The 25,124-nt window shown below is 41.6% G+C and overlaps 1 protein-coding gene across 1 annotated transcript in view; it reads left to right on the top strand.

Moving 5' to 3' along the window:
• LOC124776320 (protein canopy homolog 3) overlaps positions 1-21,155 on the top strand; it is a 38,887-nt gene extending 17,732 nt beyond the window's left edge. Inside the window, exons 4-5 of the mRNA XM_047251257.1 lie at positions 3,526-3,610; positions 20,561-21,155. Of these exons, the coding sequence (XP_047107213.1) occupies positions 3,526-3,610; positions 20,561-20,770 (295 nt within the window). The 3' untranslated portion in view covers positions 20,771-21,155. The remainder of the gene's footprint in view (positions 1-3,525; positions 3,611-20,560) is intronic.
• The last annotated feature ends 3,969 nt before the right edge of the window (positions 21,156-25,124 follow it).

Here is a 25,124-nt window from a genome sequence, read left to right as displayed (position 1 = left end):
ACGCCATCGAGCGGTGGTTCACTTGGTCACCACCGGCATCGTTACTGCCGCAGAATCTGCCATTCCCTGTTCTTCTGGGTCCCCTCGGCGTAGGACTGTGCCTTGGTGGTCGCTCGAGATCACTGAGGCGATTAAAGATCGCGGGTGGGCACTCCAACGTCACAAGCGGCATCCCTCATTGGCACACCTCTTCGCCTTTAAACGGCTCCATGCGCGAGCCTCTTTCGCCTCTTTCGCCAACACAAGCAGGAGTGCTGGGAAAGGTATGTCTCCACCATTGGCCTCCGTACCTCTCCATCGCAGGTTTGGGACAAGATTAGGCGACTCTATGGCTATCGGACCCCCGTCAGCGTACCTGCACTGAATGGAGCAGTCTATAATGACTCTGACACAATTGCAAACCGCTTAGCAGAGTTCCACTTCTGCGAATTACCCTCTGGCCTTCTGCTCCCTAAAAGAGCGGTTGGAACGTCGGAGCCTTTCATTTCGCACACGCCACCCTGAATTGTACAATGCTCCATACAGTGAGTGGGAATTCCAAGGTGCCCTAGCCACTTGCCCTGATATGGCTCCCGGGCCAGATCGCATCCACTGTCAGATGCTCAAACACCTCTCGGTGGACTGCCAGCAACGCCTCCTAGACCTTTTCAACCATATCTGGGTTGAGGGTGTGTTCCCGCGCAATGGTGGGAAATCATCGCAATCCCCGTGTTGAAACCTGGCAAGAACCCACTAGAGGTGGACAGCTACCATCCCATTAGCCTCACCAACGTTCTTTGCAAGTTGCTCGAATGCATAGTGAGCCGGATGTTGAGTTGGCTACTTGGGTCTCGGGGCCTTGTGGCGCCGTCTCAGGGTGGGTTCCCTAAGGGCCACTGTGCTGCCGATAATGTGGTGTGCCTGGAGTCTGTCATCTGTACAGCCTTTGCCCGCCGTCAGCATCTGGTCGCAGTCTTTTTTGACATGCGGAAGGCACACGGTATGACGTGGTGACATCACATCCTCAACACTTCATGGTTGGGGTCTTTGGGTTCCGTTCGCGATTTTCATACAAAATTTTCTGTCGCTTCGTTCCTTTTGCATGCAAGTTGCGACCTCGCGTAGTTCCTCCAGAGTTGAGGAGAATGGGGTACCGCAAGGATGTGTCTTAAGTGTCTGCCTCTTTTTAATTGCAATTAATGGGCTCGCTGCGGCAGTGGGAATTTCTCTCTCAGCTTCCTTGTATGCTGACAACTTCTGCCTGTACTTTAGCTCCACTGGCATTGCAGCTGCTGAACGACAGCTACAAGGCACTGTCCACAAGGCACAATCTTGGGCTGTGGCGCATGGCTTCCAGTTTCCAGCTGCCAAGACCTGTGTTATGCATTTCTGCTGGCGATGCATTGTTCAACGTGAGCTACGGCTTTATCTTCACAGCAAACCTCTTGCTGTGGTGGAGACCCATTGGTTTTTGGGATTGGTTTTTGATACCCGGTTGACTTGGCTCCCTCATATTCGGCAGCTTAAACATATGTGCTGGCGGCATCTTAACGCTCTTCGTTGCTTGAGTCACACCAGCTGGGGTGCTGATCAGTCTACCCTTCTATGGCTGTACCAGGTGTTAATTCAGTCCCATCTAGATTATGGGAGCCTGGCTTATGGTTCGGCATCACCTTCCGCGTTGCATTTGCTTGACCCCATCCTTCACAGCGGGATCCGACTCGCCACTGGAGCTTTCTGGACAAGCCCTCTCAACAGGATACTTTTGGAGGCAGGTGTCCCTCCATTGCGGTTCTGGCACCAACGATTACTGGCCGCTTATGCTACACACGTTTGTAGCTTGCCTGGGCATCCCAATTATCGTCTCCTGTTCCCTCAGTCGGTCGTCCATCTTCCAGAACAGCGGCCTCGGTCAGGGTGTATGATCGCGGTTCGCGTCAGAGCTGTTCTCTTTGGGCTTCAGGTTTTTCCTCTTCCACCTCTTTTCCAGTCTCTCTGCATATACCCCCGTGATGTGTGCCCCACCCATGCCTTCGGCTCGGTTTGGCACAGGGCCCAAAGGACTCAGTCCCTCCTGAGGCCCTCTGCTGCCACTTTCTTTCAATCCTTGCCACGTTTCAAGGCTTTGACGTTGTCTATACTGACTGTTCAGTGGTAGCTGGTCGTGTCGGGTATGGTCTTACCGTAGGGGATCATTATGAACAACACTCATTGCCTGCTGGCTGCAGTGTTTTCACTGCCGAGCTGGGTGCCATCTCTTGTGGCCTAGAGTAAATCCGCTCCTGCTCTGGTGAGTCCTTCATTATCTGTAGTGACTCCCTGAGCAGTTTACGAGCTATCGAGCAGTGTTTCCCTCGCTCTCGTCTGGTGATGGCTGTCCAGGAGTCCCTCTGTACTCTTGTCCATTGCGGCCGCTGTGTGGTCTTTGTGTGGACCCCGGGTCATGTTGACATCCCAGGAAATGAACGTGTTGACACGCTGGCCAAACAGGCTGTCGGTGCACCAGCCTTGGAGTTTGGCCTTTTGGAGAGTGACCTCTGGTCAGTTTTGCGGCAGAAGGTACTTCGCACCTGGGGGTGAAGAATGACGCACCCTTCCTTCACCCAACAAACTTCGGGCCATCAAAGAGGCTACCAGTGCGTGGCATTCCTCCTTGCGGGTCTCTCACAAGGACTCTGTTTTCCTCTGCCAGCTATGTATTGACCACACCTGGATAACACACAGCTATTTATTGCACCGCGAGGACCCACCTTTGTCGCTGCGGGTCAGCTTTAACGGTGGTCCTCATCTTGTTGGACTACCCGCTTTTAACTCCTGCACTTTTATCAGATGATGTTGTGATGGCAGATTTAGTTTTGAGTTTGAGGGGGTTTTTATCGCTTGAATTAAGTGTTTGTCCTTTTTTGTGCTGAGCCTGGCCTTTGGCCTATGATTTTAGACTGGGGTTTTTAGTGCGTTTCTTGGTGGTTGGCTTTTTTGTTTCTATGGTGAGCCAACCACCGTCACACTCATTGTGATTTTAATTCCTTTCTTCTGGTCTGTGTCTTTCTTGTCCTGTGTTGTCTCTTGTCATCTCCATTGTTTGTTCTTATGCTTTGTGGATGTTTAAAGTTCGTGGAAAAAAAGTCAAATGGCCCTAGTAGTCTGGTCCCTTCAATCCCACAAACCAACCAATCAACAGTCATTACTGAACAGATAGTGTAAGACATGCTTGATATTGTACAGTAAGAAACCCTTCTAACCCCCCTCCCCCCTCTCTCGCTCTCGCTCTGTGTGTGTGTGTGTGTGTGTGTGTGTGTGTGTGTGTGTGTGTGTTAACAAGTATATGTGTGGTTAGTATGTGTTGTTATCATTTTTGGACATAATGCCCCTTGTTACATATTTGGACAGTATATAATCGTTTGGTTAATGGTGCAGGCAGCAGTTCTGGAGAGACTACAGACATAAAGTAAAATTGATTTTCATCACTATTTATAGTATAGTATTTATATATGTCCTATGTAGTCTTGTGGAATCATATTGAGATGCTTCTAATCTTCATTTCAGAAACAAAGGAGTGAAAGTGGAATTAGGTATACCATATGAGTTGTGGGATAGGCCTTCTGTTGAAATTACGAACTTGAAAATTCAGGTGAGTAAAAATACATTTTCTTTGTGTCACAAGTAGTTAATTAATGCACATATGTTACATTTGTAAACTGTTAATATTGACATAAGTAAGGATAGAAAAATTTTGGGTTACATTAATGCAAAATTGGCAGTTCTTAGCAACATATCATGAAATTGGCTATTTTTAACAAACTGTGGCAAAATTGGGCTTTTTTCCAATTTGTGTATTGAAAATGTCATAAATTTTAGGGCAGCAGTTTATTAATATTGGTAACTAATAGTTACTTAACATTAAAATTGGATCTTAAGGTAGACATTTGCATTTCACCTTCAAAATGATTATTTCTTGTGAAAAAATTGATTCCTACAATGCACTGAAAGTGTATGATGCAAGACCAAAGAGATAGAGTATACCTCTTTGACAATACCTGGAGCATGAAATACTCCATTCCTATCATGTTGTAAACTCAGGTTGTATTGCATGTATTAACCAATGAAAATGTTACTTAATAACGACTGGACTGTGTGTACATTGCCATCTGACGTAGTTGAAAGAGTTTCTGTGTTGAAAGTGAATTATTTACAACTGAATTGAGTGAGTCAAAATTCCATCTTACTGCAAGATCTTTGGTTTTGCAGAGTGGTTGCTGTGTTCCACATCTTTAGCTGAACATCACAGCAGTGTCCACGTTTTCTTGTGATTCCTTGCTGTTTACTTTGATCTCATTCACAGAAGCAGTTTTTGTAACTGTAAAAAATGCCAAAGCCTGCAGTTACTGCCAACGAAAGAGTTTGAAGCTGATGGTCTGTATGCTTCCGATAAATCTACAATATTGTGCAACAGCAAGATATCGTGGTACAGAAAAGGTATTGTATTGAAACATATGCAGCTTGAGAATCACAAAGGGAATAGATTCAAGAATTCCAGTGTGCAGATAAAGTGGCAAGCTTCGATTAGTGGCAGCTTTGAAGTAACTAAGAAAAAGAAAAATGACTATTAATATCTGGCTCAAAGAACTGTCAAAAGCTTTTGAAAGTGAAGTTCCACTTCACAAATTGGAAGATGAAGATTTTCGGCAGTGGATGAAAGAATTCATCGGAGGTAAGATGTGGCCACTGATATGAAGCAGTATGATGATCAAATTGTAGTTTTCAGCTTGCCTCTGTATATTTATTAAAGTAACAAATGTTAGCAAAGAATTAAATTAAATTATTTTTAAATATAATGCTAACAGTGAGGTTAATTTTGTTTAAGATGCTGGTGACATTCCATGCATCAAGATGATGAGGGGAAACTGTTGTACCTTCAACACAAAACCAATGAAAGGATAACATGATGCAGCAGCTAGCTAGGAAGGATGTTGTAGTGTTGTCAGACAAGACTACTGACAAGAGTTTGTTGTGTTTTTGCTGTGATAGTAAAGACTGTTGAGGCATGGAACTAACAGAAACTTTTTGTTGTGATTGTGCAAGTTCTTGACAGTAAAATCTACTCATTGTGATTGTTCAATAGTGAGTGTTTTGCAAGACTGTAATATTCAATATGAGAACGTTGTAACTGACAGTGCTAGGTATATGAATAAATGCGTTACTTCATTGGAAACAATTTTAGGGGACCATTTATGCCATGTTCAGTGTTGGGTGCACAAGCTGAATCTGGTCACAAATGTTTGGAGAAACTTTTGTAATTGAACTCAACTATAACTAAGTTAAAGAGTGCTTTCCTGCATACCAGAAATAGAAAACATTTATATCTACAGTTTTTAAAAGAGAAGAAAAGGGACACAAAGGCATTTCCTCTTCTGGTGTTGGAAATCTTGGCTTTCCACAGCCACTTATGTAGCAGAATATTTTGAAGACATGGTGGAATTCTTCTGCATTGATGATAAGCAGAAATTGATTATGTTAATTTATTGTATAATGATAATGTAAGTTCAGTTATTCTGGAGGCCGTGTTCATTACGGACATGCAAATTATTTGATAAACATCAAGGTGCACTTTGTCTTCAAATCATCCTATCTTGAATGAATTACACTCAGAGTTAAACAGCTGGAAAATGGCATTGCTATTGTGGCAGATGGAATTTTTGGTGAGAAAATCAGCAAGCTTCTGACTAAAGTGAAGAGGCATATCCTTTCAGGTGGAGATGAGAGAAACGCTTAAATGTTCCAGATTGAATCATCAAACAAAGTTGATGATGATCTTGGCTACAAATCCATGTAAGTCTAGGTTCTCAATTGTAGGATTCTGTTTCAACCCTATGACAGTAATCACAAACTTGTTAATGCTGACAGGGCAAAGAGTCTTCCATGTCTACCTGCCACAGCATCTCTTAGCAAGCTAGATATTCTGAAGGGATACAAGTATGTGCAGAATTTAGTTGAACAGCAGCTTTCAGCAGGAACTGTGGACATTGCCAAATGCCTGCAGGTGACTAAACTTGACAGCCAAAATTTGCTGCAGGTGCACTGAAGGCAGTTTGGGTTCAGTGTTCAAAAACAGACTCGGAGTGGTTATTTTCACAATATAATGAGATACAAAAAGCTTGGCGGTAAACTGTCTCAGAAGAGAAATTAGAACTAATGACAATAATTTCATGTGAAAAAGTTTCCTTGATGTACAGTTAAGTGTTAATTTTTCTTTGAGGAACTCTGTTGGTTTACTATAAGCATTTACCTTCCTGTACAATAATGTAAATAAATTTGATGTCTAGTGTGTAATAAATAACAATATAATTGACAGATACATCTTCATTCTTAACAAAGTACTGGGTTACAGTGAAATAACACAAAAAAGACTGTAAATATCCATGGGAAAATTTCTTTTTCTGTTCAAAAATTGAAATAAATTTGATATTTAATGTCGAACAAATATGATCTACCTGAAAGGTATATTTTTATTGATTACATAGCTCTGAAAACAATTAAGTAAGACAAAAAATTACAAATACACACATTGAGAAAATAACACCAAAAATGGCAATAAAATAAAATGACTTTTTCCTGTCACTAGTCATAAGTTTATGGTACACATTACTTGCTTTATTGCTGGAGTCAAAAGGGTGGGGCAGGTAGAGAGAGAAATAGGCAGGAAGCAGGAGGGGGGTTGGGGACAAGTAACTTTTGCTGTCTCATAATTTCCTAGCCTATGCATCTACCTGCCTCTCTATTCCAAATTCCTATCCTGCACACCTGTCTCCTTCTGAGCCTCAGCTACCCGATCCCAACCGTCCTTCTGTTCCTGCCTCTTTCTCCCTCTACCCACCACACCTGATGAAGACCCCTGTCCACCTGCCAGTTTGCAATCTTGGCATTGTGTGCCCAGCCGGCATTGCGCGATTGTACAGGTGTGGGGGGGGGGGGGGGGGTTGCTTCTTTACTTCTGAATTATTTACATTCTGCTAGAAATTTCCTTACTACACTGATAGAAGATAATGACGTATAAGGCTGTGTGGTGACACTGCTGACAACATACTTAAGTCAATACGGGATACATTCTCATGGGGGCAGTACTGGTTGCGCATCTCTTCCTGCTGTGGATCAGGCCTATTCAGTGTGGCTTGTTGTAATTCCTCACATTATTGCACAAAGGCTATGGATGTCAGCAGTTGTCTTGAGTTGGTTGTGTTAAAATTGCAATCTTTCAGTCTCAGATATTCAGTGTATTTCTGTTGAATTTAAGTTTCAAAAACAAGCTAAATACATGATTTACATCTACACTCTACATCTACATTTATACTCTGCAAGCCACCCAACGGTGTGTGGCAGAGGGCACTTTACGTGCCACTGTCATTACCTCCCTTTCCTGTTCCAGTCGCATATGGTTCGTGGGAAGAACGGCTGCCGGAAAGTCTCCGTGCGCGCTCGAATCTCTCTAATTTTACATTCGTGATCTCCTCGGGAGGTATAAGTAGGGGAAAGCAATATATTCAATACCTCATCCAGAAACGCACCCTCTCGAAACCTGCACAGCAAGCCACACCGCGATGCAGAGCACCTCTCTTGCAGAGTCTGCCACTTGAGTTTGCTAAACATCTCTGCAACGCTATCAAGCTTACCAAATAACCCTGTGACGAAACACGCTGCTCTTCTTTGGATCTTCTCTATCTCCTCTGTCAACCCGGGATGGTACCGATCCCGCACTGACGAGCAATACTCAGGTATAGGTCGAACGAGTGTTTTGTTAGCCACCTCCTTTGTTGATGGACTACATTTTCTAAGGACTCCCCCAATGAATCTCAACCTGGCACCCATCTTACCAACAATTAATTTTATCTGATCATTCCACTTCAAATCGGTCCGTACACATACTCCTAGATACACTCCTGGAAATTGAAATAAGAACACCGTGAATTCATTGTCCCAGGAAGGGGAAACTTTATTGACACATTCCTGGGGTCAGATACATCACATGATCACGCTGACAGAACCACAGGCACATAGACACAGGCAACAGAGCATGCACAATGTCGGCACTAGTACAGTGTATATCCACCTTTCGCAGCAATGCAGGCTGCTATTCTCCCATGGAGACGATCGTAGAGATGCTGGATGTAGTCCTGTGGAACGGCTTGCCATGCCATTTCCACCTGGCGCCTCAGTTGGACCAGCGTTCGTGCTGGACGTGGATACCGCGTGAGACGACGCTTCATCCAGTCCCAAACATGCTCAATGGGGGACAGATCCGGAGATCTTGCTGACCAGGGTAGTTGACTTACACCTTCTAGAGCACGTTGGGTGGCACGGGATACATGCGGACGTGCATTGTCCTGTTGGAACAGCAAGTTCCCTTGCCGGTCTAGGAATGGTAGAACGATGGGTTCGATGACGTTTGGATGTACCGTGCACTATTCAGTGTCCCCTCGACGAGCACCAGTGGTGTACGGCCAGTGTAGGAGATCGCTCCCCACACCATGATGCCGGGTGTTGGCCCTGTGTGCCTCGGTCGTATGCAGTCCTGATTGTGGCACTCACCTGCACGGCGCCAAACACGCATACGACCATCATTGGCACCAAGGCAGAAGCGACTCTCATCGCTGAAGACGACACGTCTCCATTCGTCCCTCCATTCACGCCTGTCGCGACACCACTGGAGGCGGGCTGCACGATGTTGGGGCGTGAGCGGAAGACGGCCTAACGGTGTGCGGGACCGTAGCCCAGCTTCATGGAGACGGTTGCGAATGGTCCTCGCCGATACCCCAGGAGCAACAGTGTCCCTAATTTGCTGGGAAGTGGCGGTGCGGTCCCCTACGGCACTGCGTAGGATCCTACGGTCTTGGCGTGCATCCGTGCGTCGCTGCGGTCCGGTCCCAGGTCGACGGGCACGTGCACCTTCCGCCGACCAGTGGCGACAACATCGATGTACTGTGGAGACCTCACGCCCCACGTGTTGAGCAATTCGGCGGTACGTCCACCCGGCCTCCCGCATGCCCACTATTCGCCCTCGCTCAAAGTCCGTCAACTGCACATACGGTTCACGTCCACGCTGTCGCGGCATGCTACCAGTGTTAAAGACTGCGATGGAGCTCCGTATGCCACGGCAAACTGGCTGACACTGACGGCGGCGGTGCACAAATGCTGTGAAGCTAGCGCCATTCGACGGCCAACACCGCGGTTCCTGGTGTGTCCGCTGCGCCGTGCGTTTGATCATTGCTTGTACAGCCCTCTCGCAGTGTCCGGAGCAAGTATGGTGGGTCTGACACACCGGTGTCAATGTGTTCTTTTTTCCATTTCCAGGAGTGTATTTTACAGAAGTAACTGCTACCAGTGTTTGTTCCGCTATCATATAATCATACAATAAAGGATCCTTCCTTCTATGTATTCTCAGTACATTACATTTGTCTGTGTTAAGGGTCAGTTGCCACTCCCTGCACCAAGTGCCTATCCGCTGCAGATCTTCCTGCGTTTCACTGCAATTTTCTAACGCTGCAACTTCTCTGTATACTACAGCATCATCCGCGAAAAGCCGCATGGAATTTCCAACACTATCTACTAGGTCATTTATATATATTGTGAAAAGCAATGGTCCCATAACGTTCCCCTGTGGCACACCAGAGGTTAGTTTAACCTCTGTAGACGTCTCTCCATTGAGAACAACATGCTGTGTCCTGTATGCTAAAAACTCTTCAATCCAGCCACACAGCTGGTCTGATATTCCGTAGGCTCTTACTTTATCAGGCGACAGTGCGGAACTGTATCGAACGCCTTCCGGAAGTCAAGGAAAATGGCATCTACCCTATTTACTCGAATCTAAGCCACACCTGAAAAATGAGACTCGAAATCAAGGAAAAAAAAATTTCCCGAATCTAAGCCGCACCTGAAATTAGAGACACGAAATTCAAGTGGAGATAAAAGTTTTTGGCCGCATCTCCAAATTGAAACAAAGTTGGTCCATTGTAATATGAGACACAATTTAGGTCGAATGAATGATGATACAGCTACAGTAGTTTGGTTCGAGTCGTAAGCTTAGCAGTTAAGCTTAACCAGGTAGCCATTGCTATGCGTCAGGCGCTCCGTCCGTATTTATACAGGTAACCTTCCTTTTTCACGTGCTTCGTCTGGTTTGAATAGATTGCTTATTTTTCTTTGATCTGATAAGCGCCATTTTCTTTGTTATAGGTGTTTACGTCACTCTAAGTTGAAACTGCATTACTGTACTGTGTCATGCATTGTTTGTCGCATTCTGATAGTGCGTGTTTACGGCCTGTCACCTCTAGCGGCATGGCTTGCTTTTGTGCGTGCTACCGCCGCTTACAATTAAAAAAGAGAGAGAGAGAGAGAGAGAGAGAGAGAGAGAGAGAGAGAGGAATCGTCTCATTAGCGAAACAATGGCAAGATACTGCTATTTGTTGTTACTTACACTGCTGCTTTCTTTGATAATGATCAACAAGAACCAAATAATAGACTGTGTATGATAGAAGATGTTCTGAATGAGAGTTTAGCGAAATTTTTTCTCCTTTTGAAAATCTTTGCAGGCGCCTCTTTAGTACATTACATTCTGCACCGAAATTAGTCATCTTAGATTTAAAAATCTAGTCAATTGCCGTGCTTCATTTCTGACTGTATCACTACTAGGCATAAGAATAATACGAATATAAACATGACATGATATGTATATTCTTCCGCGTTCGTTGTTGTCTCACTCTAGTTTCGTAGTTTATTAGGCAGGCAGGATTTAAATGAGATAGCAGCAAACACGAAATAATAAATGGCAAAATGTTGATATTCGTATTATTCTTATGGTGAAGAGAATACTGCATGTGATTCACAATTTATAAAAGTTCCTATTAGCAACCATCTCTTCTCACAGGTAGGAAAAAATTCAGAACGTAGAGTTGGCCATATTGACAAACATCCCAGTCAGTCTTGCCAGTCGGATTTTCATAGTACATTGTAATGCTGCTACATTTGAAGGTGAACAATATGGAATTTGTATGTACTTTGTTGGATAATGTATGAAAATGCAGTGATCAAAACTCGGGGCGGAGAAAAAAAGCTCGTCTTCCACCTTTTTTTAAATTTATTTACTGACGCAGAGGTTTTGGCGCCAGTATTTGTCTTTGTGCCTACAAAGCATGCCTGTGTAGCGCTACATATATTCGACAGCAGAAGTTAGTTGTGGCGGCATCCACCAACATTTTTCAGAACTGCTGCTTGCTTTGCACTCGATTCTAAGCCGCAGGCGGTTTTTTGGATTACAAAAACCGGAAAAAAAGTGTGGCTTAGATTCGAGTAAATACGGTACCTGGGAGCCTGTATCTAATATTTTCTGGGTCTCATGTACAAATAAAGCGAGTTGGGTCTCACACGATCGCTGTTTCCGGAATCCATGTTGATTCCTATAGAATAGATACTGGGTTTCCAGAAATGACATGATACGCGAGCAAAAAACATGTTCTAAAATTCTACAACAGATTGATGCCAGAGATATAGGCCTATAGTTTTGCACATCTGCCCAACGACCCTTCTTGAAAACTGGGACTACCTGTGTTCTTTTCCAATCATTTGGAACCTTCTTTTCCTCTAGATACTTGCGGTACATGGCTGTTAGAAAGGGGGGGGGGGGCAATTTCTTTCGTCTACTCTGTGTAGAATCGAATTGGTATCCCGTCAGGTCCAGTGGACTTACCTCTGTTGAGTGATTTCAGTTGCTTTTCTATTCCTTGGACGCTTATTTCGATGTCAGCCATTGTTTCGTTCATGTGAGGATTTAGAGAAGGAACTGCAGTGCGGTCTTCCTCTGTGAAACAGCTTTGGAAAAAGGTGTTTGTTATTTCAGCTTTACGCGTGTCATCCTCTGTTTTAATTCCATCATCATCCCAGAGTGTCTGGATATGCTGTTTCAATCCACTTACTGATTTAACGTAAGACCAGAACTTCCTAGGATTTTCTGTCAATTCGGTACATAGAATTTTACTTTCGAATTCAGTGAACGCTTCATGCATAGCCCTCCTTATGCTAACTTTGACATTGTTTAGCTTCTGTTTGTTGAGAGATTTTGGCTGCGTTTAAACTTGCAGTGAAGCTCTCTTTGCTTTCGCAACAGTTTCCTAACTTTGTTGTTGAACCACGGTGGGTTTTTCCCGTCCCTCACAGTTTTACTCGGCACGTATCTGTCTAAAACACATTTTACAATTGCCTTGAACTTTTTCCATAAACACTCAACATTGTCAGTGTTGGAACAGAAATTTTCGTTTTGATCTGTTAGGTAGTCTGAAATCTGCCTCCTATTACTCTTGTTAAACCTTCCTCCCTTTTTTTATATTCCTATTTACTTACATATTCAGGTTTGTTGCAACGGTCTTATGATCACTGATTCCCTGTTCTGCGCTTACAGAGTCGAAAAGTTCAGGTCTGTTTGTTATCAGTAGGTCCAAGATGTTATCTCCACGAGTCAGTTCTCTGTTTAATTGCTCAAGGTAATTTTTGGATAGTGCACTCAGTATAATGTCACTTGATGCTCTGTCCCTACCACTCGTCCTAAACATCTGAGTGTCCCAGTCTATATCTGGTAAATTGAAATCTCCACCTACGACTATAACATGCTGAGGAAATTTATGTGAAATGTGTTCCAGATTTTCTCTCAGTTGTTCTGCCACTAATGCTGCTGAGTCGGGAGGTCGGTAAAAGGAGCCAATTATTAACCTAGCTCAGTTGTTGAGTATAACCTCCACCCATAATAATTCACAGGAACTATCCACTTCTATTTCACTACAGGATAAACTACTACTAACAGCGACAAACACGCCACCACCGGTTGCATGCAATCTATCCTTTCTAAACACCGTCTGTGCCTTTGTAAAAATTTCGGCAGAATTTATCTCTGGCTTCAGCCAGCTTTCCGTACCTGTAACAATTTCAGCTTCAGTGCTTTCTATCAGCGCTTAAAGTTCTGGTACTTTACCAACGCAGCTTCGACAGTTTACAATTACAATACCGATTGCTGCGTGGTCCCCGCATGTCCTGACTTTGCCTCGCACCCTTTGAGGCTGTTGCTCTTTCTGTACTTGCCCGAGGCCATCCAACCTGAAAAAACTGCCCAGTCCACGCCACACAACCCCTGCTACCCACGTAGCCACCTGCTGGGTGTAGTGGACTCCTGACCTATCTAGCGGAACCTGAAACCCCGCCACCCTATGGCGCAAGTCGAGAAATCTGCAGTTTACAATTGCAATACCGATGTTCAAGTATCCACCAGGCTAGATCTGTGTAGGCAGGCATTATTATCTACCACATGAAATCTAGTATCAGAAAATGCTAAAATTATGCCACCCCAGAGAACACTAGGGCTGTCATATTGCTCTTCCTACAGTATTGGATGGGTTATAACCTTTCCTATGGACACAGCAAATAATTTGATGATGAGATTAACTCAACAAGTTAAACTGCGATTCCATTGTTCCCAAGTCCACAGGCACTGAGTAAGACATTGTTTGTCAAGACCCATGTTGGTTTTGAGTAAAGGGCATATGTCTGATGGTTCACTGAGCTTAATAGCTGAAGTGGCCTGTGCTGGTCTGACAGAGTGAAACTAAAGCAGAGGTAGACAATGTAAAGAAATTAAAGCAAAGGTAGACTGTGTAAAGGTATGAGACAAACATAAATCTTCAACTCTCCTCCTTTGGAGCATAATTACACAACACAAATAGTTCAGTTAAGTCTCTGTCTTTGAAGTGAGTGATAGGTTTGGTGAACTGTCAGATGCAGAAAACTGAGTCATAGTTACTAGAGGCAAAGTACTGGTTCAAGAGGAACTGTCTGTCTCTAATTACACACAAACACTTTGTCGTTCGAAACTACGAATATCCCGGAGTTCTGCACTGTAGCGGTCAGGTCTTGGTGTAGCTCAAAGATGATTGCTGGCGGCTCAATGTAGAGTCTGAGGCAAATATCCCAGGCTGGTAGACTGGTGTCAGGTGGCAGGTTGTGGGATGATTCAGGGAGAGATTCTAATTGAGGAACTCTGGCAGTAGATAGTGTAAAGCCCAGAGAGCTCATCTGTGGAAATCTGGCTAGGTATAGCTGAATATCATCCTTAGTGCTATTGAAGCACCAGTATACCATGAGACATGTTTTTGAGCACGTGATCCTGTAGGTAGGCCCATGCTGACTGCACCTTCGTAGAGCAATGCCGCCTGCTGGCGAGGCATGTGATGGGAACTGCAGTGGTGTTGTTCACCATTAGAGTCCCTGTGAATTTTGCCATAGGCCACTTGTAGTGCAGCTTTTTTTATATACTGGAAGGCTATGAGCCCCAGCATAGCAGTAGTAGCACCACCTCTCAATGTCAGTGATACAATGTCTCATGGGAAATGTGTGATCCAGAGGCTCTTGCTAGATGTCAGTTGAGGGTAGGTGCCATTAAAATTTTGGGCATTTAAGGCAAGATAATAACATTCCTGGTGACAGGTTGTAGCCTTGTGATGAACATTGTTATACTAATTCATAATTTTTGTGAATTTCTTGCGGGCTGTTGTTCAGGCGTCTCGGAATCTAGCTGTGCTGTTTCACACACACATTGTATTATGAGATTTGTTGTTAACATTATTGACTCATTCAGAGGAAACTACACTATTCATTTAGTGAACTGAACACAGATGATGATACACACTTGGATAACATTTCCATAAGCACTGTACAGAAAGGCTTACAAGATTCAGCTGGTTTCAGTCAATAGATTCCAGCAGAACTGAAAAAACTGAGTGATAAACCACAAGTATTCAAATCAAAGTTGAAAGGCGCACTCCATCATTCTCTACAAGATGTCCTTGCAGTAGTTAAAAACTTTTTTCACATAGTGTGTCATATATTTGTATACTCTCTTTTTTCTGTTTGGTTAATTACTAGCTTAGCACACACTACTTTGCTCATGTAAACTGTTTGGTATGCACAGATTCTTTTTTGTGGTCCTTTAATCAAATTTTTATGATGTTCACAAATTGCAACATCATCTAAACTTTTCACACTAAATAAGGTCATAGAAGCATGGTATTTTCTGAATGTACTTTCGACCTAAAAGTGATTCTTACAGCTATAGTCAGAGGACTTAATCCTGCCTTTAGGGTTCTTGAGGCACTATTTTCATACATATTTCTTTAGAAGTCAGATACCAGTTTAATATGACAATATATTTTCACAAATATCATCCCCTACTTCACCCGCTTAGGGGTTGAATTTACAGGAAATACTTATTTCTTCATTTCTAACCAAGAATCCAAATACAAATTTCCAGTGATTTAATTTCAAAAATGTTTTCATAATGAAATATTTCCTCAAAAAACTCATGCCTTATTTCAACCACTTCGGGTTTGAATTTCTAAAAACACTGAAACATGTAGTTTTTATTTCTAACCAAGAAGGCAAGTACCAATTTTCATAGATTTAGCCTTAAAAATGCTTTCGTAATGAAATATTTGCATAAAACAGTTCATCTCGAATTTCACCTCTTTGTTGATTAAATTTCCAAGAATGTTGAAACATGTATTTCTTTATTCTGGCTGAGAAACCAAATATCATTTTTCACAGTTCTAGCTTCAAAATTTTCTTAATAGTAACACATTTTTAAACAACCTCTCATCTGCTCTTGCACCTCCTTGGGGTGGAATTTTGAGAAATCCCTTCTTAAATGATGCCTACGGTATGAGATGAACATCCTCCCCAACTTTCAACTTTCTATCCTTAGCAGTTTGGGCTGGCAATGGAGAGTGAGTCAGTCTGTCGGTGAGTCATCGGGGCTTTTTCCATTTGTAATTAGAGATTTTATTTATAACAATTTCTTTATCGGCATTTTATGAACTATGTACTTACTCATTCCATGATCAAGTTGCTTTGGCTAGCATGGTTCCATAAATAATAAATAAATATCTCTCAGAATCTTCTTGACACCTTTGATAAAATGTTACAGGCAACAGTCAATTTGCAATCCATTTCAGACTTATTGTGGCAGTCCTGTAATCTGTCAGTGAGCCATACAGCATACTGTTATCCAAATGTATTGACTATGCCATCTTGCATCCATGTGACTTGTTTGCTCACAGTCCAAAACAAAACAACTACTCAAGACCCTTGCCCACAGCGTTTCTTGCTGGTGTGCCATGTATTTCTGAGTTGTCCTACCACATTATTTCCGTGTGTCAGAGTTTTTGCAAATCTCAAAGATCTCTTAATTCTAGGAGATGATTGTTCTGATCTCAGATTTAAAGCAGTAATTGAACACACTCCCAGTTGACACTTTTGACCACCCTATACAAACTGTTCACTACCTTTTCTCCTCTTAAAAGTGAGTGTACTGTGGAAATCCCTTAAATATAAATATTTTAGGTTATGCTTGACCATTATGAATATCAATTGACAATAAAAATTACTGCTGCATGTCACATATTTTGTTCTTCCCACTATGAGATTTGGGGGATTATACCTCCATAATCAGGAAAATGTATTTCAGACAGTAAGGTAGAGATGATCCATAGATGCAACCATATGTGGACAACTTGCATTATCTGGTAGACAAAGGGAAAACAAACCTATTTTAATACAGATCTCGACATTGTGTGGTTGCTTTGGTGAACATTAGTTGTTGTTGTTGTTGGTGTTGTCGTCAGTCCTGAGACTGGTTTGATGCAGCTCTCCATGCTACTCTACCCTGTGCAAGCTTCTTCATCTCCCAGTACCTACTGCAGCCTACATCCTTCTGAATCTGCTTAGTGTGTTCATCTCTTGGTCTCCCTCTACGATTTTTACCCTCCACGCTGCCCTCCAGTACCAAATTGGTGATCCCTTGATGCCTCAGAACATGTCCTACTAACCGGTCCCTTCTTTTAGTCAGGTTGTACCACAAATTCCTCTTCTCCCCAATTCTATTCAGCACCTCCTCATTAGTTACTTGATCTGCCCATCTAATCTTCAGCATTCTTCTGTAGCACCACATTTCGAAAGCTTCTATTCTCTTCTTGTCCAAACTATTTACTGTCCACGTTTCACTTCCATACATGGCTACACTCCATACAAATACTTTCAGAAATGACTTCCTGACACTTAAATCAATACTAGATGTTAACAAATTTCTCTTCTTCAGAAACTCTTTCCTTGCCATTGCCAGTCTCCATTTTATATCCTCTCTGCTTCGACCATCATCAGTGATTTTGCTCCCCAAATAGCAAAACTCCTTTACTACTTTAAGTGTCTCATTTCCTAATCTAATTCCCTCAGCATCACCCGATTTAATTCTACTACATTCCATTATCCTCGTTTTGCTTTTGTTGTTGTTCATCTTATACCCTCCTCAAGACACTGTCCATTCCGTTCAACTGCTCTTCCAAGTCCTTTGCTGTCTCTGGCAGAATTACAATGTCATCGGCAAACCTCAAAGTTTTTATTTCTTCTCCATGGATTTTAATACCTACTCCGAACTTTTCTTTTGTTTCCTTTACTGCTTGCTCAATATACAGATTCAATAGCATCGGGGAGAGGCTACAATCCTGTCTCACTCCCTTCCCAATCACTGCTTCCCTTTGATGTCCCTCGACTCTTATAACTGCCATCTGGTTTCTGTACAAATTGTAAATAGCCTTTCGCTCCCTGTATTTTACTCCTGCTACCTTCAGAATTTGAGAGAGAGTATTCCAGTCAACATTGTCAAAAGCTTTCTCTAAGTCTACAAATGCTAGAAACGTAGGTTTGCCTTTCCTTAATCTTTCTTCTAAGATAAGTCGTAGGGTCAGTATTGCCTCATCTGTTACGACATTTCTACGGAATCCAAACTGATCTTCCCCGAGGTCGGCTTCTACCAGTTTTTCCATTCGTCTGTAAAGAATTTGCGTTAGTATTTTGCAGCTGTGAGTTATTAAACTGATAGTTCGGTAATTTTCACATCTGTCAACACCTGCTTTCTTTGGGATTGGAATTACTATATTTTTCTTGAAGTCTGATGGTATTTTGCCTGTCTCATACATCTTGCTCACCAGATGGTAGAGTTTTGTTAGGCCTGGCTCTCCCAAGGCTGTCAGTAGTTCTAATAGAATGTTGCCTACTCCCCTGGCCTTGTTTCGACTTAGGTCTTTCAGTGCTCTGTCAAACTCTTCACACAGTATCATATCTCCCATTTCATCTTCATCTACATCCTCTTCCATTTTCATAATATTGTCCTCTAGAACATCGCCCCTGTATAGACCCTCTATGTACTCCTTCCGCCTATCTGCTTTCCCTTCTTTGCTTATAACTGGGTTTCCATCTGAGCTCTTGATATTCATACAAGTGGTTCTCTTTTCTCCAAAGGTCTTTTTAATTTTCCTGTAGGCAGTATCTATTTTACCTCTAGTGAGATAGGCCTCTACATCCTTACATTTGTCCTCTAGCCATCCCTGCTTAGCCATTTTGCACTTCCTGTCGATCTCATTTTTGAGACGTTTGTATTCCTTTTTGGCTGCTTCACTTACTGCATTTTGGTATTTTCTGCTTTCATCAATTAAATTCAGTATCTCTTCTGTTCCCAAAGGTTTCTACTAGCCCTCGTCTCTTTACCTTCTTGATCCTCTGCTGCCTTCACTATTTCATTCCTCAAAGCTCCCCATTCTTCTTCTTCTGTATTTCTTTCCCCCATTCCTGTCAATTGTTCCCTGATGCTCTCCCTGAAATTCTGTACAATCTCTGGTTCATTCAGTTTATCCAGGTCCCATCTCCTTAAATTCCCACATTTTTGCAGTTTCTTTAGTTTTAATCTACAGTTCATAACCAATAGATTTTGGTCAGAGTCCACATCTGCCCCTGGAAATGTCTTACAATTTAAAATCTGGTTCCTAAATCTGTGTCTATCATTATATAATCTGAAACCTTTTAGTACCTCCAGGGTTCTTCCATGTATACAACCTTCTTTCATGATTCTTGAACCAAGTGTTAGCTATCACCTACTACGTTTCCATCTCTTCCTTTTCCTACTGTTGAATTCCAGTCACCCATGACTATTAAATTTTCATCTCCCTTCACTATCTGAATAATTTCTTTTATCTCATCATACATTTCATCAATTTCTTCATCATCTGCAGAGCTAGTTGGCATATAAACTTGTACTATTGTAGTGGGCTTGGGCTTCGTGTCTATCTTGGCCACAATAATGTGGTCACTATGCTGATTGTAGTAGCTTACCTGCACTCCTATTTTTTTTATTCATTATTAAACCTACTCCTGCATTACCCCTATTTGATTTTGTATTTATAACCCTGTATTCACCTGACCAAAAGTATTGTTCCTCCTGCCACCAAACTTCACTAATTCCCACTATATGTAACTTTAACCTATCCATTTCCCTTTTTAAATTTTCTAACATACCTGCCCTATTAAGGGATTTGACATTCCACGCTCCGATCCGTAGAACGCCAGTTTTCTTTCTCTTGATAACGACGTCCTCTTGAGTCCCCATCTGGAGATCCGAATGGGGGACTATTTTACCTCCGGAATATTTTACCCAAGAGGACACCATCATCATTTAACCATACAGTAAAGCTGCATGCCCTCGGGGAAAAATTACGGCTGTAGTTTCCCCTTGCTTTCAGCCGTTCGCAGTACCACAACAGCAAGGCCGTTTTGGTTAGTGTTACAAGGACAGATCAGTCAATCATCCAGACTGTTGCCCCTGCAACTACTGAAAAGGCTGCTGCCCCTCTTCAGGAACCACACGTTTGTCTGGCCTCTCAACAGATAACCCTCCCGTTGTGGTTGCACCTACGATACGGCTATCTGTATCGTTGAGGCACGCAAGCCTTCCCACCAATGGCAAGATCCATGGTTCATGGGGGGGGGGGGGTGAACATTAGTATAAATGTAAATACCTCTCAGTGATCACATGTTGCATTTTCATTCATAGTTATGGAAAATATCATTTCTATGAACTGAATTAAGCAAAGATGGCATATTAAGAGCTACGGAAGTCTAGAAACAAACAATAAGAGTGCTGCTAGCAGAGACAAATTTTATGTATCATTTTAAATTACTATTTTACTCTGATATTTTGTGTGTGTAATTGCAGGGCAGCAACTTCTGTTAATCAGTACTGTGGTAACCAGGCAAAGTTGCAAATTCAAGTATTTTGTTTATTTGATGACTAGTTTTGGGCTGGGACCCATTTTCAAATCATCTAGATAGTCAAAATGGCAGTTCCAAATATATAAGAACCATGTCAAGATAGTATATGTATCTGGATGATTTGAAAGTGGGTCCTGGCCTGGCACTAGTCACCAAGCAAATAAAACAGTAAAATTTGCAACTTTGGCTGGTTTTCCATTACACTTGTTTCTTTCCTGTTTAAGAGAACTGAAATCTGATCATAAATTACATATAAAGTTAGATGATTTGGATTTGCCACTTCTGGTTAGTGTATGACTTTTGAGTGATTTCATTGATCCAGTTGTTATGTGAAGTATTTTGCATACAGATAATTAACAGTATGTTACAGTGATTATTTTATGATTCTTTCTTTCAGTGTGAGACATTATTGGAAGATTATGAGTCTGATATTGAAGATTGGTATTGGCGGCGTCAGGGAGATATCTCTCTAAAAACATTTCTGTGTTCACAACGTGCTTTGAAAGGCAATGATGATTCATGCCTAAATGAAACACTGAAACCACAAAAGAAAGGAGAAAATAATGAATTAGATGAGACTGAGAAATCAGAAAAAGATGAACTTTAGTTAGTTTGAATGCTTAGTAAACATAGGCATCACATGAAAGGGGTCACATTGACCGTTACGAATTAATGTGCAGGTAAACTGTCATAGGCTGTATGCTACTTTTGCTTTATTATTACATTTCCTCATCAGGAGAGAGCATCTTCAGATATTCATTTCTCCGATAGCTTTAAATTTTTAACATGTTGCCACCAGGGCAATGAATATTGTAATACACTCATGTCTCATTATTAAAACTAGAAATAGAGCAAATGAGACCTATGACAGTTCACCTCTATATTAATCTGCATTTGTTGCAACTTCTTTATACCAAACATCTTTGTATTAGCTTAGTCATATGAAGTCTGATTATACCATTTAGAGTTCATTAAAGCTTTTATTTTTTGTATGTTGTATTTCTCATACATTGTAATTGCTAACATTTCCAAATGTCAGTCTCATCTTTGGATGAGCTATTGTGATGGTTTTATTTACAATTTTGTTACTTAGGTAATAGATGTTACTATAAAGTTTAATTACGATTTCTAGATTTGATCATATTGAAGTACACTGGGGAACACAAGTGTGTCAAATGTGCTTGCCACTGACCAATAATTATTTTGTCACCATAACAATTCAGTAGCAATTTGAACTGGGCAGACATTCAATGTCTATCACATTTTCTGATGATACGCTCTCCCTCCCACTTTCCCTATGCACACAATTATATTTTCTTATAACATGAGGCAAAATTGAAAAGATGGAGATAATGTGAATGGGCAAATTATCAAGTATTTCAAGTTAGCTTCAGAAGGGAGGAAACTTAAGCTCTAATACAGTTAAAATGCAAGTATAGGTTATTCATGAATTGAAGGCCTTGTAAATTAATTAATTTTTTAAATACTTCCCCATGTATAATTTTTAAATGACTTGACATTTCTGTACATTCATAGTAAACACTGCCATAGAGTGTAATAGTAGAACATGTTGTCATAGGGTATTGTCATTTATCTAACACTCATTGAATTGACTGAAAATGTGCATCTATTGTGCCTCATGGATTCATTTAGATATGAAACAATGTTTAAGACGTGTTAAATTCTGCATTTAAAATGCATTTATACATAAGTACTGGAATAACATAGCACTGTTTGAGCGCTGAATAAACTCCCAAATGAGTGATGTTGAAAAATAACACACTACTCAAAGCAAATACTGTGGTGTGGTCCAATGAAATTTCTGTTAGATTCTATCTATGATGCAGTGTGGGATTAGCTCCTTTCCTAGACCATGAACAGCCTTACACGAATGAAACGGGGTGCATTTATGAGAAGAGTAAATAACATATGTACAGACTAATATTCCCAATGACTGCATATTGTGGTATGTAGGAGCATGTTTTGAACTTGAACATAACATTGTCACAGGAAATGAAGCATTTCTTCAAGAAACACCAATCATATGAAATAATAGCTTCTTTTCAGATTAAAAGGTAGTTTCCAATGTACCACTCTGCTCCTTGATGAAGAAGATATCATCATATACAATCGCACCAAAAAGTATTGGCACACGCGCATATTTATCGTTGCTGGTTACAAACACCGCACCTTCTGGTACACAGCACATGTACGTGCTACGTCACATACCAGACATTACAATTCTGCCCACAGTGCCTACCATTAACAAAGAAATGCAGTGTTAAGATCAAACATGTATCCCCTCTGCACACAAAAAGTATTGGCACAGAGCATGGCTTCTCTGGGTTTTCAGGTACCGCAACATCATCTGCTGACACAATAGACACTGCGTGTTGTTGACGGCCCAGTCACTAGTATGTTGCTGTATTTCGCAATAGTGGTCAGCGTGGGGCCGAAGAAGAAGGAACATTCAGTGGTGTTGTGTGAGAGAGTGGTATTGCTCCATTCACAAGGGAGAAGCTATCGACAAATCGGAGCAGAGGTGTCTGCTAGCTACACCACGGTACGAGCTATCATACATAAATATAAAGAGACTGGAACAACAGTGAATATGTTTTGTGCAAAAGTGCTTACAACCTGAGAGCGTCTCCGTATCGTCGCACTTGCTCGGAAGGCACCTGCTACAAGTGCAGCAACTATTTCTGAGGTTGTTCAGACGACATCTGACAAGACGGTTTGTGTTCAAACTATACGAAATGTGTTGAATGAGGCTGACATGCATGGAAATTCTCGCGGGAAAAAGCCATACATATCGGAAATTAACCGACAGAAACGCCTGCAGTTTGCCAAGGACTACATCAGCAAGTCGATGGAGTTTTGGAACGCTGTGATATTTAGCGACAAACCAAAGTTCAATGTGTTCGGATTTGATGCAAGAAAGTAAGTTTGGTGGCCTTACTGGGGTGTTTCATTTCCAGTAAGACAACGACCCAAAACATAGCGCCACGAAAACCCGGGAGTAGTTACTGTACAATGCCCCCAGAAGGGTTCTAACACCACCTCAGAACCCTATTGAGAATCTGTGGGCTCATCTTGATATGCAAGTCAGAAAAAGGCATCCGTCCGGTAAAAACGACTTGGAGAAAGTGCTCGTGGAGGAATGGTCAAAAATTACCCCTGGTATCACCCGGAATTTAATACAAAGCATTCCTAGCCATTTATGTGCTGTTATAGATGCTAAAGGATGCACACTAGCTGTTGGTAGGTGAACATCAATGAATAAAATGAACACACTGTCCAATTCATATGCATGTGCCAATACTTTTTTGGATGCAGAAGAGCAATATTTATTTTCATAACACTGTATGTTACTTTACGGACAGGTGATTTGGACATATTTGTAACCTATGTAATGTGAGGTGGCATGTGTTTGGGTTCTGTTCTGAAATATATGTTTCGATTAACCTACAACCACTAAAATGTAACTGTGCCAATACTTTTTGGTGCGGTTGTAGACTATCTTCTGAAACACATGATTAGTTTGATAAAGCTAGTTTGTAATAGACCATGAATATATTGTTTTGTTATACTGTTGTCAGTGGAAATTAGTGGTTGTTTCCACTGCACACAAGCTCTCTTGGAATGTGAACAAATGCAAGATAGCAATCACCATCAAGACAAACACTCCAATTGTTTCCAAATAGTGATATAGCGATAAACTTCTTGAGTCTAACTTATTGTTTAAATAACAAGGGATAATACTTTGAAGCCATACCAAATATAGTGAATGTGTGAAATTAGGAGGAGTGGAACAAGTGGATTGGTTGAGATGGTTCTGTGAACAGTGCATTTGTTAAGGAAGTCCCATACAAAGTACAAAGACCTAGTGCAACCTGTACTAGGGAAATCTTTTAGTGTTGGGCTCCTTCTCAAATTTCTCACAAAGGTATATATATATATATATATATCTCTCTCTCTCTCACACACACCCTCCTTCCTTCCCCATGGCACATGCGCTCTCCTCCCCCCCCCCCCTTTCTCTCACCCCCCTCTGTGCTAGTATCTTATGAGGTCATTAATGCCTGTATAAATGAGTAATACAGATACTCAGGGAAATTAAATGGGGATCTTTGGTAGTGGGATACAAATCTCAACTTTATACTTAATTCTCTCACGTTTGTGCTGACTGAATTTAGTGAACTTATATTTGAGGTGGACTGTGAAAATTATGCTACCTCAGTTATTTACTAGGGGAATTTAAAAAGTAAGTTACACATTATTATGACAGGCCAAGTACCTTCCATTGAATACTGCACTACTGGACTGTACAAAATAATTAAGTAATTTCTTAAAAGTATTTAAATTAAAAATGCAAATACTTGGTTATTTTTTTCTATTTCAAATGTAAATGCAAAATACATCTTTCCAAATTACCTTTATTCAAATAAAATACCTCTACACTGGAACTTCGGTTTTACATTTTTCCCGATTCTACACCATAAACTCGTATCCCCTGTGAAAACCTGTAAGATCAATGATAAAATTCACCCAATTTTACGTGTCTTCCTTGTAAGGTTTATCTCGATTCTACATTCTTACTTGGCGTGGTCCCATTTTCTTTGGTATTAACATTTGATGTGACTGAATGACTTATAAGTGGCATGAAAGATATACGGTTCGCACTGCAGATGGTGGTGGAATTGAGGGAATATTTTTGGCCATTGCGGAGTGAGGAGACGGAGAGGAAATACTGACATAATCCATGATTGGTATTGCCAACACAACTTGCAATGTTTAGTTTCACTGCACTACTGCCAGGCTGTGGCAGCAAAGGATAAACAGGAAATGCGACATGAAGTGTTCTGTACTGAGCCAATACATGACAAACGGGCACAGCCGACACCTTTTCTTGTGGCACTTATAACTCGGTCTCGTCTTTTTGCATCTATTTACAATGTACT

Source organism: Schistocerca piceifrons, chromosome 2 (genome assembly GCF_021461385.2).
Source record: "Schistocerca piceifrons isolate TAMUIC-IGC-003096 chromosome 2, iqSchPice1.1, whole genome shotgun sequence".
Lineage (NCBI taxonomy): Eukaryota > Metazoa > Arthropoda > Insecta > Orthoptera > Acrididae > Schistocerca > Schistocerca piceifrons.
The sequence above is the reverse complement of the archived record's forward strand: the minus strand, read 5'-3'. Positions and strand labels throughout refer to the sequence as shown.